Source organism: Babylonia areolata, chromosome 32 (assembly GCF_041734735.1).
Source record: "Babylonia areolata isolate BAREFJ2019XMU chromosome 32, ASM4173473v1, whole genome shotgun sequence".
NCBI lineage: Eukaryota > Metazoa > Mollusca > Gastropoda > Neogastropoda > Buccinidae > Babylonia > Babylonia areolata.
This window is the reverse complement of record NC_134907.1, coordinates 22,757,384-22,778,518: the sequence shown is the minus strand read 5'-3', so window position 1 is coordinate 22,778,518 and position 21,135 is coordinate 22,757,384. Positions and strand designations below refer to the sequence as shown.

The 21,135-nt window shown below is 42.8% G+C and overlaps 3 protein-coding genes across 4 annotated transcripts in view; 2 read left to right on the top strand and 1 right to left on the bottom strand.

Moving 5' to 3' along the window:
- The window catches only part of LOC143276603 (tetratricopeptide repeat protein 12-like), a 57,402-nt gene extending 49,518 nt beyond the window's left edge, over nt 1-7,884 (top strand). The window contains exon 16 of the mRNA XM_076581209.1: nt 1,989-7,884. Coding sequence (XP_076437324.1) covers nt 1,989-2,058 — 70 coding nt within the window. The 3' untranslated portion in view covers nt 2,059-7,884. The remainder of the gene's footprint in view (nt 1-1,988) is intronic.
- A 1,884-nt stretch (nt 7,885-9,768) lies between these two features.
- On the bottom strand, nt 9,769-16,076 carry LOC143276654 (uncharacterized). Its single transcript, XM_076581278.1, has 3 exons — nt 15,590-16,076; nt 15,005-15,116; nt 9,769-12,294 (listed from the first exon to the last, which is right to left on the bottom strand). The coding sequence occupies exon 3, from the start codon at nt 11,524-11,526 to the stop codon at nt 10,576-10,578; it is 951 nt and encodes a 316-aa protein (XP_076437393.1). The 5' UTR covers nt 11,527-12,294; nt 15,005-15,116; nt 15,590-16,076; the 3' UTR covers nt 9,769-10,575.
- Nucleotides 13,960-21,135, top strand: part of LOC143276653 (uncharacterized) — a 24,633-nt gene continuing 17,457 nt past the window's right edge. The window contains exons 1-2 of one of the 2 annotated variants that reach the window (XM_076581277.1): nt 13,960-14,287; nt 19,153-19,488. In XM_076581277.1, the coding sequence (XP_076437392.1) occupies nt 19,188-19,488 (301 nt within the window). In that variant the 5' untranslated portion in view covers nt 13,960-14,287; nt 19,153-19,187. The remainder of the gene's footprint in view (nt 14,288-19,152; nt 19,489-21,135) is intronic. The other variant, XM_076581276.1, reaches the window with a different exon arrangement.

Sequence of the window (21,135 nt, the reverse complement as noted above, 5' to 3'; positions counted from 1 at the left end):
TGTTTGGTTTGGTTTGGTTTGGTTTGATATAGTTTGGCATATGTTTGTAAACAGTTTGGCCACTGGGCACCCCAAGTCAGTTGGTTTGGTTTGTTTTATATAGATAGGCATATATTTTTCATAAACAGTTTGGCCACAGGTAACCCCAAGTCAGATTGTTTGGTTTGATTGGTTTGTTTTATATAGATAGACGTGTATTTTTCATAGACAGTTCGGCCACAGATAACCCCAAGTCAGTTTGTTGATTGTTTGGTTTGTTTTATATAGATAGACGTGTATTTTTCATAGACAGTTTGGCCACAGATAACCCCAAGTCAGTTTGTTGATTGTTTGGTTTGTTTTATATAGATAGACGTATATTTTTCATCAACAGTTCGGCCACAGGTAACCCCAAGTCAGTTTGTTTTGTTTTTGTGTAGACAGGGCATATATTTAAAACAGTTCTGCCACATAGCTCCCCAAGTCAGTTTGTTTTCTATTTATTTTATTTTGTTTTTGTAGGGTTTTTTTTATGTAAATAGGCGTCTATTTTTAGATAGTTCAGCTACAGGGCACCCCAAGTCAGTGTTTGGTTATCTGTTTGTTTTGTTTTGTTTTTGTTTTCACATAGATTGGCGTATATTTATAAACAGTTTGGCCACAGGGCACCCCAGTTCAGTTTGTTTTCTGTTTGTTTTGCTTTGTTTTTATGTAGATAGGCATGTACTTTTCATATTATGTAGATAGGCATGTATTTTTGACTCACTTGTGTAAACAAAGTGAGTCTATGTTTTAACCTGGTGTTCGGTTGTGTGTGTGTGTGTGTGTGTGTGTGTCCGTGTGTCTGTGTGTCCGTGGTAAACTTTAACATTGACATTTTCTCTGCAAATACTTTGTCAGTTGACACCAAATTAGGCATAAAAATAGGAACAATTCAGTTCTTTCCAGTCATCTTGTTTAAAACAATATTGCACCTCTGGGATGGGCACACAAAAAAAATGAAGCCTAATTATATGCAAACTGCATTTACTGTTATATTTATATTTTTTGTATTCTCTAAACTTGGCACTTTGATCTGATATTCTGACCCAACAACAAGAGTAGTCATTATTATCATTTTTTGTTCAAACAGAAACTTCTTTTCCTGAGCATGGAAGTTTTATTTATTTTGCAAACGTTTTGGTTCAGACAGTAAAAAAAGGGAAATTACTCTGTAATTAATGCTAGGGGACTTAATTCGAATCTGGTTAGGACTTTTTTTTTTCTTTTTCTTTTTTTTAACGCGAAGCTTTATGATAACAAATACAGAACACATTTTAACGATTAGATTTTTTTTAAAAGTGTATCACAAGTGAGTCTTGAAGGCCTTGCCTCTCTTGTTCATATTTTGTAGACAGGCATGTATTTTTCACAATCATAAACAGTTTGGCCACAGGGCACCCAAAGTCATTTTGTTGTTTGTTTGTTTTGTTGTTTTTGTTTTTATATAGATAGGTGCATATTTATAGACAGTTGGTTTCAGGCACCTCAAGTCAGTGTTTTGTTTTCTGTTTGTTGCTTGTTTTGGGTTTGGTTTTTTTTCATAGATATGTGTATATATAAAAACAGTTCAGCCACAGGGCTGTGTGTGTGTGGATGGACGGATGGATGGGTACGGGTGTGGTGTGGTTTGGTTTGGTTTGGTGTGTATGTGTGTGACTGTGTGTGTGTGTGTGTGCGTGCGTGCAAACATGATTGCTAACCTGTGTGCACATATATACACATGCATGCATGCCTTTGAACCATGTGTACACCCAAATATACCAGTATACCCACACATCCATGGGTGTGGTTTGTTGTGGTGTGTGTGTGTGTGTGTGTGTGTGTGTGTGTGTGTGCATACATATGTATACTGTGATTGTGAATTTGCGTTGGCATTTACACAAATGCATGCGTGTCAGTGAAATAAGTGTAAAGCCAAGAGTGCCTGTTGAACTAACGCACCCACGGGTGTGTTGCCTTCTGTGCAGGAACCTGGAGCGACTGCGAGAGCTTCACGGAATCCAGATTCTTCATGACTGCATGAAGCACATCAAATAAGCAGAGACATGTGGCGTTCATCACTTCATCAAATGTACATAGATCACATAAAATGACAGATGTAAGCACATCCAATGAAAAAAAAAAAGACAAGACATGCTTGCCATACAGTGAGATATATTTTCAGATAAAACACATATGAAATCTGTGTGGGATTTGTTTGAAACATAGGACAAACCAAGGAACAGCTGAAGCATATAGAGTTTCCAGATAGTTTTAGATTACATGGAAGAATAGAAGTTTTCAGTTTTAAATGTCTGTAATTTGGTGACTGAAGGACAACACACGATAAAGTAAACATGAAAATTTTTTTTTTATGAATGTGTGTTTGGGGTTGTTTTTTTGTTTTTGTTTTTTTTTGTGTGTTTTCACTGCATATGAAGTTACAGATGAAACAAACAACATAACAAATGTGTCCTGAATTAAAATAAAAACTGCAAGCCCAACGATGCCGCATGAAATGCATCCAACTACACCCCTATCGCTAAAAAAAAAAAAGAAAAAAAAAAGGAATTGAAATGGTCTGAGTTCTCACGGTTGCAGCATTATTTCCATGTGTTTGTGGAAAGAAGTAGCTAGCTTACTGAGTGAAGATTTAACTCTTTAAAACTGCTGAACCATGGTGAAATCTCTGTGTGTGTGTGTGTGGCATGTATGGGAAGCACAGTTACTACTATTTGTGTGCCTTTAAGTGGTGTCATTGACTTCGATGAACAGTTTCAGTTTCTGAAGGAGGCGTCATTGCATTTGGACAAATCCAAATATAGTCTGCACCACATCTGCAAGGCAGATGCCTGACCAGCAGCATAAACCAACGCACTTAGTAAGGCCTTGAGTGCATGCTTACATATTTATGAGCCTATCCAAGTGTATTTCTTCTCCAGAATTTTGTCACCAGAGGACAACACTTTTGTTTCTGTGGGTTCTTTTCCAGTGCATAAAGTGTGTGCCACACACACAAGGAACCTTGGTTTATCGTCTCGCCCAAACGACCAGACGCTCAGTTTGATTTTCCAGTCAAACTTGGGAGAAAGGGCAAGAGCGGGAATCGAACCCACACCTCAGGAACTCACTGTGTTAGCAGATGAGTGTCTTAACCACTCTGCCACCTTCCAGAAGTAGCACAGTCCCAAGACGATGAGGTCCAAATGAAGAGAATGGTGACCCACATTATCCTGACCTGTAAGCTCCAGTTTTTATTGATCACAGTGAAGAGAGTGGTGACCCACATTATCCTGACCTGTAAGCTCCAGTTTTTATTGATCACAGTGAAGAGAGTGGTGACCTACATTATCCTGACCTGTAAGCTCCAGTTTTTATTGATCACAGTGACATGACAGCGCTTCTCTGATGGACAAACTTGTCGGTGGCACTTGCAGTTAAAGAGTTAAGATAGATAGAGAGAGAGAGAGAACTGCATGGAAAGGGGACCCTGCTTTGTGGGTGAATAATATAAGCACGCTTCAGTGATGAGTTCATTGTGTCAGTGCTTAGTCCATGCCTAGAGTGGCAAGTTCATGGCTGAATATTTAGTTCATACCTGAATGCTTGATTTATACCTGAATGTTTGGTTCGTGTGAAATTTGTCATTATTTGGAATAGTGTGTTCATTTTCCTGGAAAGCAAAGGTTGAAAAAAAAACAAAAAAACACAACTTTCTTTTTGTGGCTTGCATGCTAGAATTTTTTCTTTGTTACCTTCCATGACCAAAACATCCCTTGGCAAATAGTTGTAACTGAGCGTAAAATAGACATGGCGCTGAAAGGGTTAAGCAGATTTTGTATTTGTATTTCTTTTTATCACAGCAGATTTCTCTGTGTGAAATTCGGGCTGCTTTCCCCAGGGAGAGCGCGTCACTATAATACAGCGCCACCCATTTTTTTTGTATTTTTTCCTGCGTGCAGTTTCATTTCTTTTCCCTATTGAAGTGGATTTTTCTATAGAATTTTGCCAGGAACAACCCTCTTGTTGCCATGGGTTCTTTTACGTGTGCTAAGTGCATGCTGCACACGGGACCTTGGTTTATCGTCTCATCCGAATGACTAGCGTCCAGACCACCACTCAATGTCTAGTGGAGGGGGAGAAAATATCGGCGGCCGAGCCGTGATTCGAACCAGCGCGCTCAGATTTTCTCGCTTCCTAGGCGGACGCATTACCTCTAGGCCATCACTCCACTGGCATGGATCAAGGACTGTACTCTTTGACAGCTCCTGGGAACTGAAACTGAACATGATCTGTCACAGCAGACTGAACTTTTAACTTGGTTATTCTCTTACAAGACTGAGCTTTTAACAGGATGTCTTTCCATTGGAGATAATCCCTTAGCAAAACAGGGACCTTTTGTTCAACACTGTGCTTCCATTTCTATTGATGAAATTATGTTTGTGAAAAATGATTGTTTGTCTGCAGAATAAAATAGATGGTGAATTGGATTTTTAAAATAAGTTATCTAGAAAGGAGTCAGAAATGAGTAGGTCACTCACACACGCGCGCGCGCACACACACACACACACACACACACACACGCACATGCACAGACGCACACACTCATGCACACACACACACACACACACACACACACACTCACACACACACACACACACACACACACACGCACACTCATATGCACAGTATGCTGCATTAAATAAGATCTCAAATCAGCAAAACAGCATAGCAAGTATTCTGTTGGTTGGTTTGCAACATTTGTTAACCATATTTGAGTCACTTGTTGATCACATATGAATTGCTTTTTTTGTTGCATTGGAATCGCTTCTCTCTGGCATTGAATTACTTGTCTGTCACATTGGAATCGGTTGTTCGTTTCTTGCATTGGGTTTGGTTATTTGTTGTTGTTTTTTTAAGAAGCGCACAGTTTCTTTTCCATGGGTTGCTGTTGTAATGAAAATATATATATCGTCATTACCAGAAGTATTTTGTACAGGTGTTTGAGTGTTCTGCTATGATGGGCAGCGTTGCTTGGTGGTGGTTTTGTTTTATTTTGTTTTTTTAATCAATCAGTTGGGTTTATTTGCGGGGTTTTGGATGTTTTGTGGGGGGTTTGGGGTTTTGTTTTTTTTCTTTTGATTTAAGCTCACGTGTGTTCAAGTTTGGTTGTGTTTGTGTGCACATTTGTGTGTGTGTGTGTGCTTTGAGTATGTATGTTTATGTGTTCATGTATGTGTGAATGTGTTGCTTTTTTTGTTGTTGTTGTTGTGTTTTTTAAGATCTGATTCTGTGTGAGGATTTTGCCCGGCATTTAATGAATTCATGGTCATTGGAGAGAGAGAGAGAGAGAGAGAGAGGACGAACGAATGAACGAAATTTTATTTTACGAGGGTAAAGGAGTAAGCACAAAGTACTTTTTTACATCCAGCCCTCTGGGCATTAATAATAATTGGAAAAAAAGCAACAAAGCAACAAAAAAAAAAAAAAGAAAAAGAGAGAGAGAGAGAGTTAATTGTACTTGGACATGTGTAGGTATTTGTCAGTTTCAGATGTTTTTAAAAGATTATGCATGATAACGTACACATGTTTTGCCAAAATGTTTGTGTACTTTTTGAGTTGACACTTCTGTTGCTGTGTTGTTTTTTTCCCCAGTTTTGCTTTATCTTTATAACTTATTTATTCTGCCATTTGCTTGTTTGGTGATAGACCTGATTTGACTGTAATATGAAAATGAAGACAGAAAAAAAAAACACACACAAAATATATGAATGCTGAATTGTGTGTGCATGTGTGTGTGTGCTTCTTTTGATTTGTTTTTCTTTTTTGGTTGATGCAGTAAAAGTTGCTTTTTTGTTTTTCTTTAGCAGTCAGTTTTTGGCTGGTTGTTTGGGAGTTTTAGTTGTTTTTTTGTTTGTTTGTTTTGTTTGTTTTTTTGTTTTTCTTTAGCAGTCAGTTTTTGGCTGTTGTTTGGAGTTTTAGTTGTGTTGTTTTGTTGTTGTTTTGTTTTGTTTTTCTTAGCAGTCAGTTTTCGGCTGGTTGTTTCGGAGTTTTAGTTGTGTTTTTTTATTTGTTGTTTTTTGTTTTTCTTTAGCAGTCGGGTTTTGGCTGTTGTTTGGGAGTTTTAGTTGTGTTTTTTTTTTTTATTGTTTTTTTGTTTGTCTTTAACAGTCAGTTTTTGGCTGTTGTTTGGGAGTTTTAGTTGTTGTTTTTTTATTTGTTTGTTTGTTTTTGTTTGTTGTTTTTGTTTTTGTTTTTTTGCTTTTTTTGTTTTTTTCTTATAAGCATGATACAGTGATGCAGAATTATCTTCACCACAGAAATGTGACACTCTTTTTTTTCTTCTTCTTTTTTTTCTAAAATGAATTATTTACAGAATTGTTTCCTTTAGAATGTTGACCCTTCTATGATTATCGTTTGTGTTCATGTTACGAAGCAGTGCATTATTTAGAATAGAATTTTTTTGACAGTTCTCTGTAATAATTTCCTGTGTTTGTATAATGGAGCAGCTCTGATGCAGTAGTATCTGTATGAGTGGAACTATGTTTCACTCTCTCTACTTTCCAATAACCTCTAACTCTGTTCTCTCTTTACCTGATCCTCAGCATTTGGGGAGCAAGGTGGCAGAATGGTTAAGACGCTCATCTACCAGTACAGAGTCTGTGAAGGTCTGGGTTTGAATCCTGCTCTCTCCCTTTCTCCAAAGTCTGACTGGAAAATCAAACTGAGCGTCTTGTCATTCGGATGAGATGATAAACTGAGGTCCCGTGTGCAGCACGCGCTTGGCTCACGGAGAAAGAAACCCATGGGAATGAGAGTTTGGACCTCTGGCAGATCTCTACAGAAGAAATCCTCTATTTCTTTTTATCACAACAGATTTCTCTGTGTGAAATTCGGGCTGCTCTCCCCAGGGAGAGCGCGTCGCTACACTACAGCGCCGCCCATTCTTTTGTATTTTTTCCTGCATGCAGTTTTATTTGTTTTTCCTATCGATGTGGATTTTTCTACAGAATTTTGCCAGGAACAACCCTTTTGTTGCCGTGGGTTCTTTTACGTGCGCTAAGTGCACGCTGCACACGGGACCTCGGTTTATCATCTCATCCGAATGACTAGCGTCCAGACCACCACTCAAGGTCTAATGGAGGGGGAGAAAATATCGGCGGCTGAACCGTGATTGAACCAGCGCGCTCAGATTCTCTCGCTTCCTAGGCGAACGCGTTACCTCTAGGCCATCACTCCACTAGGTACACAGATAGGTACACAAATATATAATGCATGCACTCAAGACCTGACTAAGCACATTGGGTTATGCAACTCTGATCCATTAAGGTGATAGCTTACAGGTTATGTAATTAAATTCAGAATGGAAAATAGTGTGTTTGATCACACTTAGTGTTAAACTGCCTTGACTGGTTCGTCAAATGAGATGTTTCATCTGTTCACTGAATGATTCATTTGTTTTTTCATACACAATGCCAGACACTGCTGATCTTATATTCACAGATATAAATTCAGTATATTTTTGGAGCTTGTTGTTGTTGTTTTTATTTGGTATATATTAAAAAAAAAAATTAAAAAAAAGAATAGAAAAGACAGGTCAAAGAGGTCAGTATATAGTGTGGTGGTGTGAGTACGTTGCAATTGCTGAATACTTGGTTGTGTGGTCTGTGTGAGAATTCTGTTTGTGGACTGGTTGAAGTGGGTTTCTTCTGGTTGTATATTTCCTTCTTTTTTTTAATTTTTCCCCATGTTATGATTATTTATTTGGAGCTTATCTGTTTAGTTTGAAAGCAAATCTGCGTTTTTGTGCAAGATAAGAAAAAAAAAGAAGGAAAAACAGCATCATTTGACAAGGAAGAAAAAAGAGTGTGCTCATGGGTTCATTAGTGGGAGGCAGGGATGGAGGTTTGAGGGGGGGTGGGGGGATGTAGGGGGAGAGGGGAGGGGGCTTATGAAGGGGGAGAGGAGGGGTGGGGGGATGGGGTGGGGGGATGTAAGGGGAGAGGAGGGGGGGGATGAAGGGGGAGAGGAGGGGGGATGTAGGGGGAGAGGAGGGGGGGATGGGGTGGGGGGATGTAAGGGGAGAGGAGGGGGGGGATGAAGGGGGAGAGGAGGGGGGATGAAGGGGGAGAGGTGGGGGGGTTAAGGGGGAGAGTAGGGGGGATGTAGGGGGAGAGGAGGGGGGGGTGAAGGGGGAGAGGAGGGGGGGATGTAGGGGGAGAGGAGGGGGGGATGTAGGGGGGGTGTAGGGGGAGAGGAGGGGGGGATGAAGGGGGAGAGGAGGGGGGATGTAGGGGGAGAGGAGGGGGGGATGAAGGGGGAGAGGAGGGGGGATGTAGGGGGAGAGGAGGGGGGGTGTAGGGGGAGAGGAAGGGGGATTAAGGGGGAGAGGAGGGGTGGGGGATGGGGTGGGGGATGTAGGGGGAGAGGAGGGGGGATGTAGGGGGAGAGGAGGGGGGATGTAGGGGGAGAGGAGGGGAGGGATGAAGGGGGAGAGGAGGGGGGATGTAGGGGGAGAGGAGGGGAGGGATGAAGGGGGAGAGGAGGGGGGGTGTAGGGGGAGAGGAGGGGAGGGATGAAGGGGGAGAGGAGGGGGGATGTAGGGGGAGAGGAGGGGGGGTGAAGGGGGAGAGGAGGGGTGGGGGGATGGGGTGGGGGATGTAGGGGGAGAGGAGGGGGGATGTAGGGGGAGAGGAGGGGGATGTAGGGGGAGAGGAGGGGGGATGTAGGGGGAGAGGAGGGGGATGTAGGGGGAGAGGAGGGGGGATGTAGGGGGAGAGGAGGGGAGGGATGAAGGGGGAGAGGAGGGGGGGTGTAGGGGGAGAGGAGGGGAGGGATGAAGGGGGAGAGGAGGGGGGGATGTAGGGGGAGAGGAGGGGGATGTAGGGGGAGAGGAGGGGGATGTAGGGGGAGAGGAGGGGAGGGATGAAGGGGGAGAGGAGGGGGGGATGTAGGTGGAGAGGAGGGGGGATGTAGGGGGAGAGGAGGGGGATGTAGGGGGAGAGGAGGGGAGGGATGAAGGGGGAGAGGAGGGGGGGATGTAGGGGGAGAGGAGGGGGATGTAGGGGGAGAGGAGGGGAGGGATGAAGGGGGAGAGGAGGGGGGGATGTAGGGGGAGAGGAGGGGGGGTGAAGGGGGAGAGGAGGGGTGGGGGGATGGGGTGGGGGATGTAGGGGGAGAGGAGGGGGGATGTAGGGGGAGAGGAGGGGGGATGTAGGGGGAGAGGAGTGGGGATGTAAGGGGAGAGGAGGGGGGGATGTAGGGGGAGAGGAGGGGGGGTGAAGGGGGAGAGGAGAGGGGGGTGTAGGGGGAGAGGAAGGGGGATTAAGGGGGAGAGGAGGGGTGGGGGGGATGAAGGGGGAGAGGAGAGGAGGGGGGGATGTAGGGGGAGAGGAGAGGGGGGGTGTAGGGGGAGAGGGGAGGGGGGGATGAAGGGGGAGAGGAGAGGAGGGGGGGATGAAGGGGGAGAGGAGAAACAAGATTCGCATGACCATAAGACAGCTACCTGACTGCCAGTGAATGTGGAACACAGTTTTGCAAATCTCTGAAATATGAAACAGAAAAACAAAAAAAACATTCATTTCTATGTGATTGATTTTATGAGCTTTTAAAAAAAACAAAAAAACAAAAAAAAACACAGTTTTAAAGATAGAACAGTGGATGATTTATGCTCACATACATTGGGTGAATTTGAAGTGGTGTGTGTGTGTTGGCTGGTTGTTTGTGTGTGTGGGGGGGGGGGGGATATTTTTTAGGGGGGAGAGGGGATTTTTTTTTTTAATTTAGGAGTGATAAACATTCATGTATTTCATGATTGTTCTGATTTCAAATCATATTCTCATAATGAAATTGAAATATTTAATTTTTTTCTATGTAAAGACGTGATAAGCTGAAGAGTTTTAATTTTGGGGGAAAGTTTGAATAAGCGTTCTGACCATAAAGAGAAAAAGACTTAATAGTTTGTTCAAACAAAAAAAGTCTTTTAAAAGAAGAAATAGAGAATAAAAGAAGATTGCTTGAAATGTAAAGATTGAAAAGAAAAAGCAACAGACAAAGCAGGGGCTAAGCTCAAAACACAAAGAAATACAGGCCATTTTTTTCTCTGATTGGTTTTATTGTTCTTACTGATTCATATGATGTTTTGAAAAATAGATGACATGACTTGTTTTTGATAATAAAAGAGTGTTTTTGAAAGTGTTGTGCTTTGTTCTGGTTTCTTTGAACCTGAGAGTGAATTTCTAGTTTGTGTACATGTAGTGTGTGTGTGTGTGAGAAAGAGAGACAGTGCATGCATGTGGGTTGAAGGTGCTTAAACTCCAATATTTATGCGCATATCTATATCATGTGTGCCTGTAGTGTATGTATGCTTTTGTGTGTACTGTATGTGTTCCTGTGCATGTCACGTGTTCTGTGGCGTACTCTTCTTCTGAATCAAAATAGCTGTAACGATCATCTTTTGTGTGCGCTAAATACATGTTGCACACTGGACCTTGGTTTGGGGTTTTTTGGGGGGTTTTTTGCTTCTCACCGGAAAGAATGTAGCACTCAGAGGCCACCTCTATAGATACAGTGGCATTACTCTCTTTCACAGGCATTACTCCTATACCACTTATCCCAGGTTCCCCAAACACACCCCTCCACTTCCATGCTTGGGGGGAGTCTTGTCAAGCTCTTCAGTGTTGGCAGATACATGTGGACTGTCGTTGGAGGGTCGTAGTGGACTATCATTGGAGGGTCATAGTGGACTGTCATTGGAGGGTCATAGTGGACTATCAATGGAGTGTCGTGGTGGACTGTCGTTGGAGGGTTGTGGTTGTGGTGGACTGTCATTGGAGGGTTGTAGTGGACTATCAATGGAGGGTTGTAGTGGACTGTCATTGGAGGGTCATAGTGGACTATCAATGGAGGGTCGTGGTGGACTGTCGTTGGAGGGTTGTGGTTGTGGTGGACTGTCATCGGAGGGTTGTAGTGGACTATCAATGGAGGGTTGTAGTGGACTGTCATTGGAGGGTCGTAGTGGACTATCAATGGAGTGTCGTGGTGGACTGTCGTTGGAGGGTTGTGGTTGTGGTGGACTGTCATTGGAGGGTTGTAGTGGACTATCAATGGAGGGTTGTAGTGGACTGTCATTGGAGGGTCGTATTGGACTATCAATGGAGGGTTGTGGTGGACTGTCATTGGAGGGTCATAGTGGACTATCATTGGAGGGTCATAGTGGACTGTCATTGGAGGGTCATGGTGGACTGTCATTGGAGGGTCGTGGTTGTGGTGGACTATCAATGGAGGGTCATAGTGGACTGTCATTGGAGGGTCATAGTGGACTATCATTGGAGGGTCATGGTGGACTATCAATGGAGGGTCATAGTGGACTGTCATTGGAGGGTCATAGTGGACTATCATTGGAGGGTCATGGTGGACTGTCATTGGAGGGTCATAGTGGACTGTCATTGGAGGGTCGTAGTGGACTATCATTGGAGGGTCGTGGTGGACTGTCGTTGGAGGGTTGTGGTTGTGGTGGACTGTCATTGCAGGGTTGTGGTGGACTGTCTTTGGAGGGTTGTGGTTGTGGTGGACTGTATTTGAAGGGTTGTGGTGGAGGGTTGTTGTGAACTGTCGTTGGAAGGTTATGGTGAACTGTCATTGCAGGGTTGTGGTGGACTGTCTTTGGAGGGTTGTGGTTGTGGTGGACTGTCTTTGAAGGGTTGTGGTGGAGGGTTGTTGTGAACTGTCGTTGGAAGGTTATGGTGAACTGTCATTGGAGGGTTGTGGTGGAGGGTTGTTGTGAACTGTAGTTGGAGAGTTGTGGTGAACTGTCATTGGAGGGTTGTGGTGGAGGGTCGTTGGAGGGTTGTGAGGGTTGTGGTGGAGGGTCGTTGGAGGGTTGTGGTGGACTGTCGTTGGAGGTTGTCGTTGGAGGGTTGTGGTGAACTGTCGTTGGAGGGTTATGGTGGACTGTCGTTGGAGGGTTGTGGTGGACTGTCATTGGAGGGTTATGGTGGACTGTCGTTGGAGGGTTATGGTGGACTGTCATTGGAGGGTTGTTGTGGACTGTCATTGCAGGGTTGTGGTGGACTGTCGTTGGAGGGTCGTGGTGGACTGTCATAGCAGGGTTGTGGTGGGCTGTCATTGGAGGTTGTCGTTGGAGGGTTGTGGTGAACTGTCGTTGGAGGGTTGTGGTGGACTGTCGTTGGAGGGTTGTGGTGGACTGTCGTTGGAGGGTCGTGGTGGACTGTCATTGGAAGGTCATGGTGGTGGTGGACTCCACTCTGGGGGGGATGTTCACTCAGTCTGGCTCTGCAATTAATGAATATATATATATATATATATATATATATAAAGTGGATCTTGATAAAGAATTTTTACAGGGACAATTCCTTCTTTGCTGTGGGTTTAAGTGTTACTGGATGCATGCTGCACACGACAGCCCTGCTCCTCCTGGAGTGCCTGGAAAATACTGTGTCAGTCTTCAGGTGTGGTGGTGGGGAGGGTGAGTTGGGGGTGGACGAGTGGTGATGAGAGTGTGTGTGCCGGGGGATGTGGGTGTTGCTTGGAATCTGAAGTGTCTGCTTTCACTGTCATCAGGGAAGACAGTGGAATAATGATTAAGATGCTCATTTGCCAACACACAGTCTGTGAGGGTCTGGGTTCGAATTCCGCTCTCACCCTTTCTCTCATGTTTGACAGGGAAATCAAACTGAGTGTGTAGTCAGTCGGATGAGATGATATATTGAGGTCCCATGTGCAGCTTGCACTTGGCGCACTGAAAAAGAACCAATGTCAACAGAAGTGGTGTCCTCTTGCAAAATTCTGTAAATGAAATCCTCTCTGTTGGGTACACAAAAATTATGTGTGATTGCACTGATGGCCTGACTGAGCGCGTTGGATCGTGCTGCTGCTATGTGCGATTGCACTGATGGCCTGACTGAGCGCGTTGGATCGTGCTGCTGCTATGTGCGATTGCACTGATGGCCTGACTGAGCGCGTTGGATCGTGCTGCTGTTATGTGCGATTGCACTGATGGCCTGACTGAGCGCGTTGGACTGTGCTGTGTGATTGCACTGATGGCCTGACTGAGCGCGTTGGACTGTGCTGCTGCTATGTGTGATTGCACTGATGGCCTGACTAAGGGCGTTGGATCGTGCTGCTGTTATGTGCGATTGCACTGATGGCCTGACTGAGCGCGTTGGATCGTGCTGCTGCTATGTGCGATTGCACTGATGGCCTGACTGAGCGCGTTGGATCGTGCTGCTGCTATGTGCGATTGCACTGATGGCCTGACTGAGCGCGTTGGATCGTGCTGCTGCTATGTGTGATTGCACTGATGGCCTGACTGAGCACGTTGGACTATGCTGCTGTTATGTGTACGTTCACTGATTGGTTGACTAAGCATGTTGGATCGTGCTGCTGTTATGTGTGATTGCACTGATGGCCTGACTGAGCGTGTTGGATTATGCTGCTGTGCAGGCATCTGCATGTCTTGCAGACATGGTGTAGCGTGTATGGATTTGTCCAAACGCAGTAACGCCTCCTTGAGAAATTGGAATTGAAAACTCCCAAGTTGTCAGATATCTGGAGACATGCATGTACAGCGGGCGGTGCGGGATGACGTTATTGGCAGACTGGGTGCTGTGGTAAACGTATGCATGCGGGCAGAATAAAGTGTGCATTTGCTGAAAGAAGTTGGTTTCACTTTCAAGGAGGCATCAAAACGAGCGGACTTATCCACAGGCGCACTGCAAAACTGTTTAAAAGGAGGAGAAAGAAGAAGTTATGGGTTCATTTATTGATTTATCCATAAAAAAAGCATATGTAGTTTGGGAAAGTTTGTTTGCATAGTTATTTTGATAGTCAGCTTTTCTTAAAGGGACACTACTGTCTTGCACCAAAACAAAAACTGTCGAAAGGGGAATTCCCTCGAAGAAAAAAAATCCACCCGTCTGACTTCTTACTTCCGCTTTCGCAACTACCAGTTGATACCAAATCTTCACGTGACGGTGACTTTTAATTGGGTCTGGTATAGCTTTTGTTTAAACGGGTAGCTTGTGATAAGTCGCATCGTGTTTATCATCTGCCAAACTGTGACCAAAGTTATTTTTGGATCACGAAATCGATTTGCTTCCTGTTCATAGCAAGCCTCGATCTGAAACCAGTCTTCTTGTTTATGTGTGCGTTGGACACACCAGACTAAAGGTCGATGACATAGCGCCTGGTTCTTTTGCTATGGGCGTACTTATTGATTTATGTCTACAACCACATTAACATTGAGTGTCACACCACACAACACGAGGTAAGTCGAATCGTCAGCAAAGACCTGGGTTTGTATTTGGAAATATATTCAGTGTTTGTAATAGTCTTCATCCACTTACATGATTGAGAAAATGGCGACTCCACTTTTCGGTGTGAAGATAGCTTATCTATGAATCATTCGTGGAATTCCGGTGCGGAATGAATCTAGTGTCTCACAGAATCGTATTTTGATCAACAGCAAGTTTAGGGCAATTTCGATACATTCATATGCTGTTCATAAAATATGTTTGGCCGATGCTGATTTCCTGTTAGTGTTACTTGGTTCGTTACATGGATGATGGTGACTTGGTTCGTCACATGGATGATGGACACGTTTGTTGCATTGAGCAGGAAAAACATGACTGAGACTGTGACGTGTGTTAGTCTGTAATTAGTGTAAAATTATATATGGTTTCTGAGGAAGAACCATTGCTTATTTGCGACTTATAACGAAATAAGGAAGCTGTGTGTGTGTTGAAAGAACACTCGAACTCGTCCGTTTCAGAGTGTCACCGGAACAGTCTTGCATTGTAACAAACAATGAACAGCTAGGGAGAGTTTATACCTTTAGAGCAGTACATTGTTACAAGTAAGTAATCTGAATACATTGTACACTGGGGTACATTTACAGAGCATGTAAAATATTGAATGTGATGAAACAAAAATCGACTAACCTGAGCAGGTCAATTATAGTGGTGATCACCATACCAACACTTACCTCTGAAGTGCTTTTATGGAATCATATGTTCCATCATCCGAGAATGCGCATGCTCTGCATACGAAAGTGAGACCACTGCTCCATGGTTTCATATGTCAAGGGCACACACCGTCTGTGATACAAAAATAAATCGTTCCTTGAGTTTTTTAGATGTATGAGAGAGAGAGAGAGAGAGAGAGAGAGAGAGAGAGCAAACAGACGTATAAAGATACAGCATACAGGATAATTTATTGCCAAGTTTAAAAACAAGGAATTTGTCTCGTGGACAGCGTAAATGAGATTGAAAATAAAACATAAAACATGTAACATCATCGCATGAAACTTTAAATTGTTGTTCAGTCGAGCCAAACTGTTGCCGTCAATGGAACACTAAAATGAACAAGGATATTAATTGGAAGACATGCTTTCATAAAGTACACAAAATTAGTGACACGTCTCTTAAATGGCTACAGCTGCGCATTATACATAGAATTATAGGAACAAATGTGGTCTTAAAGGCTATTGGAGCAAGTGTAAATGGTTTATGTTCCTTTTGTAAATTAGTTAAGGTGGGAGTCTCTGTAAATAAAATCTGTCATGGCTTACCTGTGGACCCATCCTTGGCATGTTGAACACTCGACACTGCTGTTATTCACACCACAGTGTGTCCCACAAGTCGTACAGGGGTATCGTCGCGGCATGTCGTACAAGATATGTCAAGTGGGCACCCTGTCAAGTTGTATCACTTGAAAAGTGTGATTAGTGATAGTGAATTGCTCTCACTCAGCTCTCCCGTTTGATCATGAATGCCGGCATGTGAACACTACTCAATAGTGAGCGACAATAACTTTCTAAGAATTTAAGTTTTAGTTTCGAAAGTAACCGGAATCGGAACTCGCTTGAAACAAAAGTTAGAAATCTTCTTTGAAAAAGACACATTGTGGCGCTAACTGAAAGGTGGTAAACATGGACAGCTTATTATATTATATTATATTATCATGTTTGATGTTATTACTAGTACTTATCTTGCACCGGAACGCACTTTTGTCTCCAAAGCACCCCCTCATACCCCACTCGGCACTCAAACTTTCAACACCAAATCACACACAGACACGAAAATGCGTTCATTCAAATTGTCTAAGATTTTGGCGTCATTTCGGGTAATTTGGCGTAATTTGGTGTCATTTGGCGTCATTTGGGGTCATTTGGGGTAATTTGGGTAAAAAGTAGCACCCCCCTCAGCCCAACCCTGGAAGGCTTCAAATCCTGAATCTGATCACCTCCCCCCCCCCAATACCTCCCCCCTCCCCACCCCCTCCCCTCACCCCCATCCCCTGGCCCAGCAACCTCTGCCTCAGGAAACCTCAAAAACACGCAAACCCCCCTTATAGTCTACAGAATCTTCACAAGGATGAAGGCCATAGTCAAGGGAAAGAAGAAGTATTATTGAGTTCTTGACCCTTGAAACTCCATGAAATTTGCATTTCAATGATCAACAACAAGTTCAGGTACATGGCTTTTGAATTCCCATAGTTCAAATCTAAGAAATTGTGAATTAATGACTAAATTTTGGACAAAACCCTAAGAAATTGTGAATTAATGACTAAATTTTGGACAAAACCTTAAGAAAGAAACCCATCAGCAAATGGATTTTCACTTTTGAAAAAAAAAACTAATAAAAGGAAAACAATGGTTCAGTTGTTTTTATTTATCTGAAACTAAAAGACAACAAACTGGACCTACACCATTAACTAACATGAAATAAGACACAGGCTTTGACACAACTGACAGAGCTGGAGGAATCCAATGAACAGATAGATCTGTATGTGCATCACCCCAGTGACTCTCTAGAGTTAACAGAGAAGAAGGAGAAGAAAGGATTTTTGACTCACTTGTGTAAACAAAGTGAGTCTATGTTTTTTGTTTTGCCTTTGCTTTGGTTTTTTTGCTGCTCATTCTGAGTCCCCCATATATGGCCACACCCAGGTTTGTCATAGTCCAAGCATCAGCGGTCCACAGGGAACCATGAAGGTTAGATCGTCATGAGGCCACTCACCAGAGAGGACCCTGCACTGCTGCTGAATCAGTTTGGTGGTGTTCAGTGGTGCCTGTTCTGATATAACATATGTAGGACACCCCCCACTAAATCCCCTACTGACGACAGTAATGGCTTAGTCATGGAGCCACACTGAGAGAGCGTTTCCCCCAGAATATAGACTACCACATCGCCCCTCCAACGACAGTCCCCCTGTGAGTCTGCCAGCACTGAGGACCTTGACAGGATTCACCCCAAGCACCGAAGTGGAGTGGTATCAGAACTCCTGTCACCATGGAAGAAATAAGACTTAATTAAGTGTATGCCAACATCTTTAGTTTTCAAAATTGACACAAATGATTACTGATCATCTGACCTGATTGAAGCTTTGTAATATTGGAATTGATTTTGTTTGAAATGTACAATAATGTAAAGCCTCCAGGGTGAAATAAGTTATGTGTTGGACTTTTGATCCAGTGTTCGCCATTGATGAGGGTGTAAGGCCATGATTCGCTTTGTCAGTTTGTGTTGTGTCCTGGGGAAAGGCACTTTACCTCGGTTTTCCTCACTTCACCCAAGTGTTAATGGGTTCCCACCACACTTTACCTCAGTTTTCCTCACTTCACCCAGGTGTTAATGGGTTCTCACCACACTTTACCTCAGTTTTCCTCACTTCACCCAGGTGTTAATGGGTTCCCACCATACTTTATCCCAGTTTTCCTCACTTCACCCAGGTGTTAATGGGTTCTCACCACACTTTACCTCAGTTTTCCTCACTCCACCCAGGTGTTAATGGGTTCCCACCATACTTTACCTCTGTTTTCCTCACTTCACCCAGGTGTTAATGGGTTCCCACCACACTTTACCTCAGTTTTCCTCACTCCACCCAGGTGTTAATGGGTTCCCACCATACTTTACCTCTGTTTTCCTCACTTCACCCAGGTGTTAATGGGTTCCCACCATACTTTACCTCAGTTTTCCTCACTTCACCCAGGTGTTAATGGGTTCCCACCACACTTTACCTCAGTTTTCCTCACTTCACCCAGGTGTTAATGGGTTCCCACCATACTTTACCTCAGTTTTCCTCACTTCACCCAGGTGTTAATGGGTTCCCACTTCTTTGGGAAACAGCAGAAGATGACTGGGCCCCATGTTCCAGTGCCCAGCCTGGATATACATGTAGTACATTTTGGATACAGTAGATTTAAAGCCCTGGATACAGTAGATTTTAAGCCCTGGATACTGTAGATTTAAAGCCCTGGATACAGTTGATTTAAAGTCCTGGATACAATAGATTTGAACTTACTGCCCCAGTGGCTGTAAAGGCTCTGGGACAGTTAATCTTTTATTGGTTTTAACAATGATGGGATAATTGATATTAAACATGTATGGAAACATGATTGTGGCAATGTCAGACCAATCTCTTTCTTTTTCTTCTTCTTCTTCATCTTCTGTTTTTTTTCCGTGTAGAACTAGAAGTTTTATCCAGCTCCATTTTTTCCTTTTTTTCTGTTCTTAAAGGACATGTTTGCCTGGGACAAACTCCACAGTCTTCACTTTGCTAATGTCCCACTTGGTCTGTCATAGTTTCCGTTGTAAGGAATCAGTGGAACTATTTTAACGAGTTCCATTTGCAATTTTATTTGACACTGATCTTAGAAAGTTCGATCTTTTCTGTCTTTCATTCCGCAGAGACACTCTGTTGAAGTTTGCTAAACTCAACAGACATGAAATTAGAAATTATTCAGCATGTGACCTATGTCATTTTAATTAAGGACCGATTGTTGAGGATGGCAGCTTAGGAAAAAAAAAGTTAGGTATATGTTGATGGTATAGTTGTAATCTATTATGAAGTTGAATTTAAACAAGAATCTTACTTTGATATTTATTTGTGTTACAAGGACTGAGTGAATGTGGACTTCATTATTTGTGTAACAGTGTGGATTTAACTTATGTGAGTAACAGTATGGACTTATTTGTGTAACAGTGTTAGTTATTTGTGTAACAATGTGGACTTGCTTATTTGTATAACAAAGACTGAATGAATGTGGATTATTCTTGTTTTTATCACAACAGTCCAAACAGTTTTTTAATCATGATTATTAATGATTAATATGTTGTCGTCGTACAACAGTTTTTTTTGTTTTCGGCAGATGCTTTGGAAGTAGTATGGAAAGCGAGGACGATATCTGCGTCCTGCCACATTCAGACGACGACATCGACGTGGACGCAGGCATCAACCCCCCCATCCACTTCTCTCCCTTTTCGGCCGCCCCTTTCACTTCCAGGTCCAGTGACTTGGAAAGTGCCTCTCACTTCGCCTTGACCAAAGCCTACCTGAACCTGAAACAGAAACTGAGCGAAACAACTGCGGAGAATCGGCAGCTGTCCCGAAGGGTCCAAGAACTAGAGTCCGTGGAAAGTCGAAACCTTCAGTGGCTTGACAGTTACCAGAGTTTCGTGAACATAGGTAATAATAAACCTGTGCATTTTGTGCTGATGTTCATTTCATGTTTGTTACTGTAGTTTTTGACTCGTGTAAACAAAGTGAGTCTATGTTTTAACCCGGTGTTCGGTTGCCTGTGTGTGTGTCTGTGTGTCCGTGGTAAACTTTAACATTGACATTTTCTCTGCAACTACTTTGTCAGTTGACACCAAATTTGGCATAAAAATAGGAAAAATCCAGTTCTTTCCAGTCATCTTGTTTAAAACAATATTGCGCTTCTGGGATTGGCACAAAAAAATAAAGAATGAAGCCTAATTATATGCAAACTGCATTTTTCCTATTTTTATGCCAAATTTGGTGTCAACTGACAAAGTAGTTGCAGAGAAAATGTCAGTGTTAAAGTTTACCATGGACACACAGACACACACACACACACACAGACAACCGAACGCCAGGTTAAAACATAGACTCACTTCGTTTACACAAGTGAGTCAAAAATCCAGTTCTTTCCAGTCATCTTGTTTAAAACAATATTGCGCTTCTGGGATTGGCACAAAAAAATAAAGAATGAAGCCTAATTATATGCAAACTGCATTTACTGTTATATTTATATTTTTTGTTTTCTCTAAACTTGGCACTTTGATCTGATATTCTGACCCAACAGCTAGAACAGTCATTATTATCATTTTTTGTTCAAACAGGAACTTCTTTTGCTAAGCATGGAATTTTTATTTATTTTGCAAACGTTTTGGTGCAGACAGTAAAAAGGGGAAATTACTCAGTAATGCTAGTGGAGTTAACCCTTTCGCTGCCAGGAAAATAAGATTTAAGTGAAATCTATTTGCCAGGGTTTTTTCACAAAAAACGGGTATAAATTTTCAAAAAATTCTGTGCTCTTTGTTATTGGAGAAAGACCCATAAAAGTATATATTTTCTGAAAGGGAAATGAATAAAGAATACAAAACACATGATGTTTTCCCACTGTATGCATTTTAAGTGACATGCTGTTGTTTTGAAATCAGTGTTTTGTTTTTTGTCACATTTTCAACTTGTTCATTACAAATATTAGTCTGGTAATTTGCACAAAAATATCATTTTCTGGACAAATGGATATCTGCACACACAAAATCATACTAGAACAACTACAATATAAAAAAAACTGAAAAAGAAATAGATGCATTGTGACTTCTGCAAGTGATAATATGGATGTGAGGCCACGCCCCCTCAGTCTCCACCCCCCTCCTCTTCACCCCTCTCACACCGTCACTTCATCAGACCGCGTTGGCTGAGTGCCAAGAAAATAGCTCATACGGTGCCCTGCTAAAAATTCGTCTGCTAGAGTTGAACAGCCTGCATCACTCACTGATAGTTGTATCTTGGCCACTCTCTTGATTGCTCCCTTTATTTTCTATCAAATCGTCCTATAAATGTTCACCACTGTCTTCTCCTTCGAATTTATGCTCCAATTCTTTCTGAGCATTAGCTAAAGAAAGTAATCTTGGTTGATTTAGTTCGCCACGAGCGCATGTCTTGAGCACGGAGTCAGTCCGACATTTTGTTGAGCGAGCGAGGAGAGGAGCCAGGCAAAGACTGCGGCCAGTAACCCAACCAAAACGTTCAAATAAAGGACTGCCTTATGACGCAGATGGTGTTTCTAGCTATGAATAGAAT

Bases quoted from the DNA above. Each gene is read 5' to 3' on its own strand.
- LOC143276654 (XM_076581278.1), bottom strand. From the start codon at position 11,526: ATGACAGTCCACCACAACCACAACCCTCCAACGACAGTCCACCACGAC.